At 37.5% G+C, this 13,541-nt stretch overlaps 1 protein-coding gene across 1 annotated transcript in view; it reads right to left on the reverse strand.

The window, feature by feature from the left end:
* LOC141437323 (transforming growth factor beta-1-induced transcript 1 protein-like) overlaps window positions 1-13,405 on the reverse strand; it is a 35,530-nt gene extending 22,125 nt beyond the window's left edge. Inside the window, exon 1 of the mRNA XM_074100609.1 lies at window positions 13,299-13,405. Coding sequence (XP_073956710.1) covers window positions 13,299-13,301 — 3 coding nt within the window. The 5' untranslated portion in view covers window positions 13,302-13,405. The remainder of the gene's footprint in view (window positions 1-13,298) is intronic.
* Window positions 13,406-13,541: the final 136 nt, after the last annotated feature.

The raw sequence follows: 13,541 nt of genomic DNA on the forward strand, positions 1-13,541 counted from the left end.
GAGACTTGAGTAATAATAACTTTTCACACTTGTTTTTAACCACGCAATGGTGTTAATTATGCATCGAGAATTATATATTTTTTTATCTTTACTCATTAAATACATTTATTATTATTACGTACATGTATTGCATAAAAAGTACTGAAAATATTAATAACATTTCCGATAGCTAAGGGAAAAGTATATGTGGTTTGATAAAGGTTATCAAGCACTTGTCGACATATTATCTTTATGTGGAATTTTATCAATTACGTTTTTTTACCTTATGCTTTTATAGAAAAATTGATTAATTGTTCCCGTAGCTATGAACCCAATAATTGTTTAAAAAATATTAAAGCACGTACAAAATTTAAAACAGACACACTCATAGAGCTAATCAATGCTTTAACAAGCTCTAAAATAAATACCGTTAAATGAAGTTTCACATTTACAAAACGACAAAAAAAATGTCCGCTACCTACACTTGAAAGTCCCCGCGTACTTTATAGGGAACAAATGATCACTAATAATAACGGCGGAATGTGTTATGATTTATGAAACTGTTAATTGTGTTATGGGGGAGGCCTTTGGTCAGCAGTGGACGTCTTCCGGCTGATGATGATGATGATGTGTTATGAAATACTAATTGTGTATTGAATAAATAATTCTAAGGATGTTAATATACTATCCAAAATGACAAAGCTGGCGACCCAGGTCTAGGTCTTAAGTACTACAAAAAACAAAACAACAAACATCACGCATGTATTCCCAAATGGGGTAGGCAGAGCACACGAAACGTTACCGCTTCGGAAAAAGCACAAAAGAAAGGATAGGTTAAGTACTACATCTGTTAAAAATAATAAGTATTCGAGAAGATACTTAATTATAACGTTTAAGGGGGAAGCTTTTGTTCAACAGTGGATGTCTGATGCAGGTTAACCTTGCAATCTCCGATTTCACGATCTGTTTCGTATATGCTCGCGAATTCACGTAAATAGCGTTTCAGACGTGACGCTACACAGTTTGCTTTAGCTGCAGGTTGTCACTGGTGTCGTCAGCGATCAAAGCCATCTAATGCCTCTAACTAAACGCAAGGAAATCCTACTAATATTACAAAAAAATGTGGAAATTTGCCGAAGAACTAAAGTCGCTGATATAATTTGAGTTTGAAGTTAAAGCTGAAAAAATAAATAGTTAACCATTGAGGGAGAAAAGTCCTCCAGTGGCGATAACGAACCGAAAACAAAATTTTGGTAGGCCACACCAACCGCGGGTAACTGGTGGATGCAAGTGGCGAGGGGTTCGTTAATTGTGGTGTTTTAAATAGTAGACCTTTGTTCAGTGACCGTCTTCCGGCTGATGATGGCGAAGATGATGAAGATGAATTTTGCGGCACATTAGTTCTATTAGTAATAGGATAAAGAAATTCTAAAACAAATTGTTCTTCCCGAGGGCGCGCTATAAACGAATCCTAAATAAAGTTAAGTATGATTAAACCAGCCTTTGCATCCGAAACATTTCGTCTTTTGGAGCTATGATGTCACATAAAGACATCTACATTAAACATAGTTGTAAAACACGAGAAATTTCTGAGAGCAGAGCAACTACTCTGTTGTATCATTTGTGTCACTTAAAAATTAGTGAAGTAGCGTCTCTCGCCCTTACAGCATCACGTCACGTTGATTCTGTTTCGGACGTTTTATATCATAACAGTGCAACCCTGCGCGCGCCGACCCAAAACTAGGACGAGAATAGTCCGCGCGTGGGCGTTATTGTCGACTACGCACTCCAGAATCCACTCCAATTCACGCAGATTGATATAAATGGATTCAAGATTGGGTCAAAGTCGCCTGACGAATTGTTCTTTGTCAGTGTTGATGCGAAGGTGTGGACTACGTTTTACGAAATTCAACAGTTCCTTCAATAAAGATGTCATCTACATACATTTTGGATAGTGCGCAACGATTGTTTAAACTTATTCTATCATCTGCCGGGCTCCTCTGAACCTAGGGAACCTCTGTATTTTAGAAATTCATGTGCGAAACTACATTTAAAAAGTATCTTTATCATGAGCTTTATAACCTTAATAAATCTGCGAAGCAATTCAAATCAATGGTGTGTGTGAAGTTCCCGATTTGCACTAGGCCCGCATGGGAACTACGGCCAAGCCCTCCCATTCTAAAAGAAGGGGATTTGTGCCCAGCAGTGGAACATTATAGGCCGAGATATGATGTCAATACTGCAATAATAAGCGGGGTGAAAGATCAAAGATTCCGTTACATAGATGTAACCTATGTAATTACAAGTGAAGCTAAGAAAACGTGTTAAAAATTTGACAATCAGGAGGGAACCGAGTTTTACGACACCTCGTCGTTCGTAAGGATAATATTAATAACTACTGAACCGATTCTATATATAGCCGTGGTGGCCTAGTGGTTTGACCGATCGCCTCTCAAGCAGAGGGTCGTGGGTTCAAACCCCGGCTCGCACCTCGTGAGTTTTTCGAAATTCATGTGCGGAATTACATTTGAAATTTACCACGAGCTTTGCGGTGAAGGAAAACATCGTGAGGAAACCTGCACAAACCTGCGAAGCAATTCAATGGTGCGTGTGAAGTTCCCAATCCGCACTGGGCCCGCGTGGGAACTACGGCCCAAGCCCTCTTGTTCTGAGAGGAGGCCTGTGCCCAGCAGTGGGACGCATATAGGCTGGGATGATGAACCGATTCTAAAATCTCTTTCACCACTAAAAATCTACAATATCCCTGATTAATCATGGGGTTACTTTTCATCCCGGTAAATGCAAAGTTCCCGTAGGACGCCAGTGAAATTGCACGCCAAAGCGTAAAATAGAAAGAAAGAAAATAATTTATTTATAACAGCAATGACACATAATAAATAAAATAACAATAGGAAATGTTGCCGCTATAAAAAGGTCCCGCCTCAGCATATCGCTGGTTGAAAACCAGCACTATAATGCACACTATATTTGCAGCACTAGCAGCAAATAGCTGGTCAAAACTTTTCAAGGATTACTTCGTCTTTGTAATGTCCAGCTCGGCGGTCCAACAATAAATTCCTGTATTTATCTAAGTGACAAATCGACTAGTGAGAGTGCCAACGGTATTAGAATCTGACTAAGATGTTTGGTTTAGGATTCCAGCGTGCGCTTCGGAAACCCTCTCGGGTGTAAAAATATCTCGTCGTAAAACGTTTGTTTAGCATGTTACGGCGTAATGGGTGTGCAACTATGATTTCAGGGAGGGCGTTTACATAAATTCCGATGAATTATTGATAGGAACACGATTCATTTACTGAGAAGAGAACAGGTGGATTAATCGCAGTAGTTACTTTAGTTCAGGGTTTCTCAAACTTATGGCTCCACGTACCCCTGTTAAAGTTTCTAGACGACAGCGAACCCCCCAAAATAAAGTAATAAAACTGGATGTTGGAGAAACTATATAAGTTATTAAATATAATGTGTATATTATTTATTTCAATAAAAGGTAACAAATATAGGTAAGAATCGTCTTGCCAATGAAAATACAAACTGAAACAACCAACAACAAATAACAAACAAATAAGTAACAAATTTGGAGTTAAAAAATACAAAAAGACTCCAAAAACCAATCTTAATCACCTTGCCAGTCTTGCAGCCACCATCACGTAAACCTTGTCGCGAACCCCCTACCGTCGAATAGCGAACCCCTAGGGGTTCGCGTACCCCACTTTGAGTAACCCTTTAGTTCATTTCATACAATAATTCTTCTTTTTTGTACTGCCAAAAGAACTACTCCGAATAATCCGAATAGAGGACTTATTGTCTAACGCAATTGAAATCGCAATCGTTTTCACAACTTCGCTCTGTCACATAGTAGAAGATGAGGGTAGAAGGAGATGGTGAATGCGATGGCGAATCTCAGAGCGTTAGACAAAATGGCCACATACAGACGTCCAAGATACAGGCTCAGCCTAGTTTGGAGTCTGATAGATATGTTCTGTATTGTATCAAATATGTTTCTGTTAATAAAAATATTTGTATTTGTACATATTCGGGTGTTGAAACACCTTGGTGCAAGTGCTAACTTCTCGAGTTTTTCAAAATAGCTCAACTATGAAATTTTAAGTTTTCAACCCCTGAATTGAATGGATAAAAAAAAATCTATAAACTTAATTACCGAACCTGTTCTCAAAGTTTTTAGTGAATTGATCGAGAAATACGTCCTGTAGAGGAGATCATTATGTCCCAGTAAGAGTGAAAGTGTTCGCTGGATAGAGATATGTTTTTAGCTTATTAAGATTATATATGATACGGCAATATATGAAATACTAGCCGTTATTCGCGCCTCCGCCCCCTTAGAATTCGGCTATCGCCATCCCGCGGGAACTATGCAATTTTCCGTAACAAAAACTATCCTATATCCGGGGAAGGCCCCGGGCGGGACCCGAACTATCTGTACCTATCCTATCCTCCTAAGTCCTCGCGTACTTTATAAAGGACTAATTAACACTAAGAATAACGGCCGAATGTACTTTACAAAGTATAAATTGTTCATTGAATAAAGAATTCTAACGATTTTGAAATAAAATCCAAAATAACAAAGCGGGTCAACCATGTTTAGGTCTTAAACGCTAAGTTTGTTTAAAACGTCAGGACTCAGGAGGATATACCGAATCTCATCTAAACCAGTTCAGCGGTTTCGACGTGATGAAGTAACAAACAAACAAACTTTCGCATTTATAATACCACCAGACGACCAGATGGCCTAGTGGTTAGAGAACCTGACTACGAAGCTTGAGGTCCCGGGTTCGATTCCCGTGTCGGGGCAGATATTTGTATGAAAAATACAAATGTTTGTTCTCGGGTCTTGGGTGTTTACTATGTATTTAAGTATGTATCTATCTATATAATTATATTTATCCGTTGCTTAGTACCCATAACACAAGCTTTGCTAAGCTTACTTTGGGACTAGGTCAATTGGTGTGAATTGTCTCGTGATATTTATTTATTATAATATTAGTGCGATATCTGAACCAAAAACGGTTAATGCATTTTAATAATGGTTTTATGCTGCCATGCTCATATTTTGGAAAAAATGCGGTTTCCTAGATTGGAACAAACACTTTCCTAGTATTTTTTCTGATTCTAAATTAATAAAACGTTTTTAAAATTGTGCTTCCCTCGAACTGGTCTTCAAGTGGGAACTTGTAGATCGTGTTATTCTAATTTGGCTGTTTGGCACTATCATTAATTTTATTTTTCCTAATACTTACCTATATTCATATGATATCGGTCAAATCGGACATTTCATTAAATTTGATTATCCTTGTAGGTAGTTACCATTCAAATACTTTTAACTAAAGAGAATACCCTTATAAAATTAAAGTAGGTATAGAAAGTGCCTATAGTCCAATTTAGGGAACAATACAATACAATACAATCCTGAGCGTAATGAGGGATTCAAGTGTTAACGCCCAAGATGAAAATAATTTTGCTCCCGAGTGGCTCATACAACTTTACACACCGAGCATTAAGAAACTTGAAAAAGAAAAATCTTAATATTATTAAAGAACAACCAGCATAGAAATTGGCGTGGCTTTACAATTATCAACTTAAAAAAATTGCATTTGCAATAAAACGCTTAGAAAAGCCTTGAACTGAAAAGTTGCACTTTGCTCCCTCTCGATAGGGAGGAAAAGTTACTTTTCTGAAGGAGAGAAGCGGCACCAGAGCTTGCGTGGTAGACTTACGTGGTAGGCAGTTCCAGTAGTTTGTGCATTCCACTGCAAATCTGACATTATTACATACGGGTCGATTCGATAACCACGTTTTTTAGTCTCTTAAAATATGGCGTAGGCGTCTACGGAACCCACGTGCTATCGCAAGTATTTATAATTGTTTCGGCTAACAGTGCCGCGTGCATCGGACGGCGTGATTTGTGCGATATAATAATGTTAACGTGCTGCTGTCCGTCTGTTCGCGAAGTGCAAATCAGAACGCTATACATGTCGGCGGCCGATCGTAAAATCCGCCAAATCCCGAAATTCCTAGGCATATCGTGAAATGGCGCCATTTTATGAATTGGCTGCCATATCGTTCAAAACTCACCGTTTAACGATTTCCCTAGTGACGTTTAGGCAGATCATGAAATTCCTAGGCATAGGTATCATGAAACGCCGCCACATCGATTCTGGCACTTCGCCGGCCGCTGCCGCGGCACGCTCGCTTCGCTCGCTCGACTCGTGCGTTGTGGTCACAATTCATACTAAACATTCCTCGCTTCGCTCGTCGTACAATTTTTTTTATTTTTTTCGGCATATCACGATGTGCCCGGTATAGATCTAGGAATATCGACGAATGCGGTGCTCTAATCGATCTGTCGTATTGTTTCTCAGGCACATCGTGATATGCCTGGCCAACTTCTGGCGCCATTTCATGATATGCCTAGAAATTTCGTGATCTGACGGATTTTACGATCGGCCGCCGACATACACACAGACGCTATATGCGGATGAACTACCGGAGACTGTTTTCAGTTCATCATCATATCAATCTACTCTTAGAATGAGAGGGCTTGCGCCGTGTAGCTCCCACGCGGGCTCAGTGCGAATTGGTAACTTCACACGGACCATGGAATTGCTTCGAAGATTTATGCAAGTTTTCTCGAGATGTTTTGCCGTCACTGTAAAGCTCGTGGTTTTGAAATGTAATTTCTGCTATCAATTTCAAAAACTCAAAGGGGTAAGCCCCACTCGGCATAATGCTGCAATAAGCCGCAACGCTGCTGATTGGGACTCAATTAAAACTAAACTCATAAGAACATGCACAACTGTGATGACGAACGCCAGCGGAAAGTAAATAGTTCGCAAAGAAACTTACAATTTGGATGGAAGAATGTATTGCAACCTTAGCTAAAATATAGCAAGAAACAATATTTATTCGTAGCAAGAAACAGTTCATTTTAAGTGAGGTGCCTATATAAGCTGTTTTAATTCCCCGGAAGAAGCGTTTAGGCAAGCACAGCGTAGGACATCCACCAACGAGATGGACGGATGACCGGAAGCTGCAAGTTCACGGTGGATGCAGGCCGGTTCCAACCGAAGCAACTGGACGTCCATGGGGGAGGCCTATGTCCAACAGTGGACGTCCTGTGGCTGATGTGATGAACGCTTAGGCATCAAATGCTATCAGTTCATACTATGACGTGTGGACACTTGGCAGTTTCGCAACGTGCAATTTCATTCATTCAGCCAGGTGAATAACTGCGATAAGTTTGAGATTAGCAGGTGTCACATTTGTCGCTAACTTATCTGTTGCGTGATTCAGTATGGAAACGGTACGCTGTATTTTGTCGATTATTTCGAGTGCAACTTAGTTTATTATTTTAGTCAACTCTGCCAATTCGCAATTGGATGAATCTTTGCTCGACTAAAGCCATGATCGTATCAAATGAGTTTTTCTGGTATGTGGAATACCGCTAGATGACGTGCGAGGAAGTGTTTCCGATTGGTTAATTTAGTTAAGTATATTTAGGGGCTGTTTCACCACCCATTGATTAATTTTATTTGACGGATAAATGTGATGCCGTCTTCGTTTAAATAAATAAATATCACGGGACAATTCACACCAATTGACCTAGTCCCAAAGTAAGCTTAGCAAAGCTTGTGTTATGGGTACTAAGCAACGGATAAATATGCGAGTAATTATATAGATAGATACATACTTAAATACATAGTAAACACCCAAGACCCGAGAGCAAATATTCGTATTTTTCATACAAATATCTGCCCCGACACGGGAATCGAACCCGGGACCTCAAGCTTCGTAGTCAGGTTCTCTAACCACTAGGCCATCTGGTCGTCTGGTCGTCTGGTAGTCTGGCCGTTTATTCGAACAAAACAAACAGAGACGGCATAACTTATCCGTCAGATAAATTTAATCAATGGATTAAACAGGGGTTAGCTAGGTAAACCAATCCCAAACGTGGCACAAAAATTTTGTGCAACATTTAATGTGGAGCAGACTGAACGATACTAGCGCTAACCAGTCAGTGACTAAAACCCCAATTGTGTAAATTGTCCGGGATAAAAAAAAAACAAACCAATGTAATAGTAATGATTGACACGATGAACATATATTACATTTGTGACGTAAGCCTATTTTATATATAACTAACTAAAAATATATTTTTCGTTCTTATAATCGTTCTTATAAGCTAAGTAAAAAAAACCGAAGCAACAAAGTGGCCGGTCTTCCAAAAAGCTTTCAATGCAACCAAAGAGCGCTCGCTAAACTCGAAACACTAAAACACAAAAAAAGTAAAGCCATTGTTTGCTGATGAGATGGAGTTAGAAGCCAATAAAACTAAGTGGCCGGGAGATGCAACGACGTAGCTCGCCTTTCTCATGACATTGACATTCGTCGATGTCACTATGTTGATGTAAATAGGTAACGTACAGAATAGTAACGTACAGAAGAGTAACGTACAGAAGAGTAACGTACAGAACACGTAAAGAAGAGTGATTTTGACGAACCAATTACCAGTGTTAAGTAATGCATGGTTAATTAAATTAAACGTACTTATTTTTGACGGCATGTGGAGTACGATTACTTTTATCCCTTTTCCAGGCTCCGCTTATTTAGATACGCAATTACATAACCTAACCTAACCAAGGAAAAGTTGTAAAACCCCCGACTTTGTCAAAGTTCAGTATCTCAAAAACGGCTGAACCGATTTTGATGAAACATGTCTAGGAACCATCACTGAAAGCCCTAATTTCAAATAAACAAAACCGCATTCAAATCGGTCCACCCGTTTAAGAGCTGCGGTGCCACAGACAGACAGACAGACACACATAGCGGTCAAACTTACTCGCCTTTGTTCTCCTCTCTGTGTATTTGTATTTTTATTTTTATTTGCAATAAAGAGTTTACATACATACATACATACTTACAACACCCCTCTTTTTGCGTTGGGATTTGAAATTTAATCATAATTTTATTTTGTTTACCTATGAAGAATTCATTTAAAACGAATAAAATGTTTAACGATTTTTTTTTTGTACTTACCATATTGTAAAATTAGCAAGGTCGAATATTTGTGTAAAATATGGTCGCTATGGAAAAATATTAATAAGATCCCGATACTTATGTAAGTAAAAGTGTAATAAGTAGTGGGGTAATTAAAAATAACATTAGTAAAGTCAGTTGTTTTGCAGGATACTGGGGACTGATTGATTGTTTGGCTAGCAATGCCCAGCCCAAACGGTTGTATTAAGAACGCTGAAATTTTCATAAAAAACATTTTATGAAAAGAGAGAGAGAGAAACATTTATTTACACATATATTCGATACACATAAAAATAGTTAAGATGAAAAGAATAAAAATAACATCGAATAGTATAAAGTGGGCCCCACTCAGCATAATGTTACGGCAAGCCGCAACGCTGTTTTTCAGTGGGACCCATTTAAAAACTAAAACATATAAAGAACATTACAACACACTATGACGACACGAACGCCAGCGGAAAGAAGTTCGCAAAGAAACTATGGCAACACTCGATCAGTTTAACCATTTTCGAAACAGTTAAACCGTTAAACCTTAACAAGTCAGGCCAGGATTGTGGTGTAGGAAGCCCGTTAGTACGAATTTTATGCGGAATTCGCATCGGATAGACGTTTAAAGAAAGAAAGAAAGAAAGAAAAGTTTATTTTGGCTCCAAAAATGTACCACCTAAAGCTAAGACTAGAACTAGCACTAAAACTATGTTACTAGGTGACACAGCAGGATACCAAAAAGGGGTTTCATAACTTATTTAGTAAAAAAAAACGGATTCGTGCATCATTTCAATTAAACGTTACTTTAAAAACTCGAACCTTATAAAACAAACGGTCAGATAAATTGATAGATAACTTTTTGCACCGTTAATCATGTTTAAGTTTTTATTATATTTGTTAGTCGTGAACGTGGGCGCCTGTCTGTCAGTATTAGCCAGCGAAGCCCGTGAACCATGTTTGATTAAAAGCATTTGCCTTATTTGGACATCACGTAGGTTTGATAATTGTAATTTTCTAAATGTAAACATTATGGATGTTACCGTTATTTCGAATGTGTCACTGCATTGGCTTAATGATATAGTAAATTAGCGATGACTAATTTACTTGTTTTGCACGTGGACTGGGCCGGATTGTTGGTAGGTATAAACACTATCAGAGTAGGTACATTTAAAAAAATATATTAGCAAAACAAAAATAATCTATCAAATATTATTTGAGTAGTTGACGCCATAAAACAATAATAATATATATCCAGACGCAACTATAGTAAAAAAAACTATTCTTGCCCTGAAAACTAGACTGCAAGATTCAGTTACTTTGAAAAAAATATATATGTTTTTTTTATTCGACGAAGTGGGTCTCCTGATGGTAAGAGATCACCACCGCCCATAAACATCTGCAATACCAAGGGTATTGCAGACGCGTTGCCAACCTAGAGGCCTAAGATGGGATACCTCACGTGCCAGTAATTTCACCGACTGTCTTACTCTCCATAGTAACAGTCCAATTCAGTTGGCAAATAACTGAAGAAGTCGCTACGCTCTTGACAGAGTGGTCGTGGTCGTATTATGTGGATCAGTGAACCTTCATGACGACGTACTTGGTAATAAATGCCTGTCTGGTCTTGGCCACTCTCATAATTATTATTATTATCAATGAACTAAAAGAATTTCCTTGCTCACCCGCGACCTTATGATAGCTAAGTTTTTGCAAGATATGCGCGTTCATGAGGTTCCTCCACCTCCACACTGAAGAACACACACAAATCCATCTATCATCACCACCACACTAAACTGACGCGTTTCGAACGCAACCAGAGCTCATCTTCAGAGCAACACAACCGTACACCATGCTACCAGATGTTAGACTCTTCCTTTTTCTTCTTCTTTTAGAATTCTTTTAGTTCATTGACATGGACCTCCGCAAAGTAACGCCTGATTCAATAAATTATTATTATCAAGTCCCTAATTTAATGGCAATGCAAGTACAGTCAACAACAAACTTGCATTCAATAATTTTTAATATTTAGTTTAGTCTCATCGTAGCAACTTCAGGATCGACCTAATCTAAAGATAGGTAGTAAGAATGTGACAACTATATCTATGCTTTTCAAGAATACCACTAATTTATGTATGTATGTAAATACTTTATTGTACATAAAACACAAAAATAATACAAAAAGAAAACAACTAAACAAAAGAGTACGAAGGCGAACTTATCCCTAAAAGGGATCTTTTCAAGCTAACCTAAACAGGAAAGGAAAACTTAAAGATAGATAGAAGATTAAATCACGAAAGTTTATTCACCTTTCCATTACTATGTCACGAGAGCGATGTAAAGCTATTATTACTTTGATTTATATGTTTTTCACTTTGCTTGCAATTTCTCAGACAGCTGAAATTCTGCCAGGGCACGAGAATAAGTATTATACTGTTGGAAATACAGGAATATAGGTTGACATGTTACGGTCCAGGAATCAAAATTAAAACACTTTTTAAAATGTCGTTAAAAAGTTTTTTTGGGTCGAAGTTTTACGATGGAAATATATTTTACTAGCTTTTGTCCTGCCCCGAATTCGTTTATTGCTAGTTATCCCGTCACAGAATTGATCTCCGAAGAAAACTATTCTCCTTCCTTGAGCCTCAAACTATCTGTGTACCAAATTTTATCTAAAGTGGTTCAAGCGTGCAGTAACAAACAAACAAACAGACTTACTTCCACATTTATAATATTAAAGATAATATTAAGGTAAAGATGGCCGGTGTCTTCGTGGCCGCGGCAGAATAATGTTTAATGTTTATTTGGGCAAAAACGGTACAATATAGAAAACAACTTAAGAAAATAAGACTTAAACGAAACAGACCAGCAAATATGCCACTATTAAATACTGCTACTATTACCTTTTGTTGACTGTACTTGCTATCACAATGTTTTAGACTATCGCAGTCATTACTAATTTTTCTGATTTAAATTATAGTATTGTATTGTATTGTATTGTAAAACTCTTTATTGTACATAAAAACACATGAAAATAACATAACACAGGATAATAAGATGTACAAAGGCGAACTTATCCCTTAAAGGGATCTCTTCCAGTTAACCTTTGAACGATTGACAGGATATCAGACACAAGAGTAGACACTACAAGTACAATGAAAAGGTAAAAGAACCGAAATATAGTAGTATAGTTTTATTTTATTTTAGAGAAACTCGATATTTCGATATTTCTATCAAGGTACACGGAACAAAACCTGGATTTAAATCATAAAAATTGTACTTGCCTTGTCATCCAAACTATATATCTTTACTCAATTTTAAATTTTAGAGAAACTCGATATTTCTATCAAGGTACGCGGAACAAAACCCGAATTTAAATCATAAAAATTGTACTTGCCTTGTCATCCAAACTATATATCTTTACTCAATTTAAAGCCTGATCACAACTAATGTATGAAATTTGAATATTGTGATAGGCTCCAACTCCTAGTCTCGATAGTAAATAAGTGCTCATCGTTCACCTTTATTATCGTTAGATTAAAGAAATACTTATTTTAACAGTGGTTTTTATAATTTGTTAACTAATTTCGCATTATGTCATCGAAAGAAAAACTATTTTTTGTATTGTCGTGTCCAAAAACAGATATTTTCTCGTTATTGACACTATAAAGTAGTATTGTATCGGCAAGTTGTTTGCATTAAATGACTATTTAATTAACATATTTAATTCAAGACGCGTGATTAAATATGAGATAATATTTATTGGACGACAATTAGAATAGATAGATGATTATGACGTTTCTCACATTTAGAGAATTAGGTAGTTTATTTCCAAAATATGACATATAAATCATTATCATTAAGAAACACTTAACAGTAGGTAGGTAGCTGTTGATCGCAACTTGTGGAACTATGTAATTTTCCGGAATACATGTATGTATCATAGCTGTATGTTAGTTGAAGGTATAAACTATGTGTTGTGTGTACTAAATTTAATGAAAATATTCTGCCTCACGAACTTGCGCGTTTGTAGTAGGTACCTATTGTTAAGATTTTTTTATATCAGTCAGTAAAATGATTTGCTATTAAATTACAGTGTATCAGATATAAGGCAGTACCGCAACGAAATACTACTTATAAACAAAACAACACTAGCCAGTGTTGTTTTGTTTTTGAGTAATATTTCTCCCAAATGAAAAAACAAAACAATTGAAAGTAGTTCAAATCCCGCAAAGAGCTCAAGCGACAAGTTTACAAACACTCACCATGCTGTACGGGTAATCAAACTGATCGGTCGACCGGTCGGGTTATCACTCGCGTGCGTTAGTCGCGGTTTCGCGTCTAAGACTGCCGAGCAAGGCACAGCGAGGTACTCAGCTGCGGTACAGCAGTCGCATAAGATGCAGTACGGCTGTAAAGATTATGAGCTCCTGAGAAATTATTTAGATTAGAGCGACGTTGAAATGATGACTCGCTATTTGTGTTTAGATACCTACACCAGGGTTATG

This window comes from Choristoneura fumiferana, chromosome 17 (genome assembly GCF_025370935.1).
Source record: "Choristoneura fumiferana chromosome 17, NRCan_CFum_1, whole genome shotgun sequence".
NCBI classification, from domain to species: Eukaryota; Metazoa; Arthropoda; class Insecta; order Lepidoptera; family Tortricidae; genus Choristoneura; species Choristoneura fumiferana.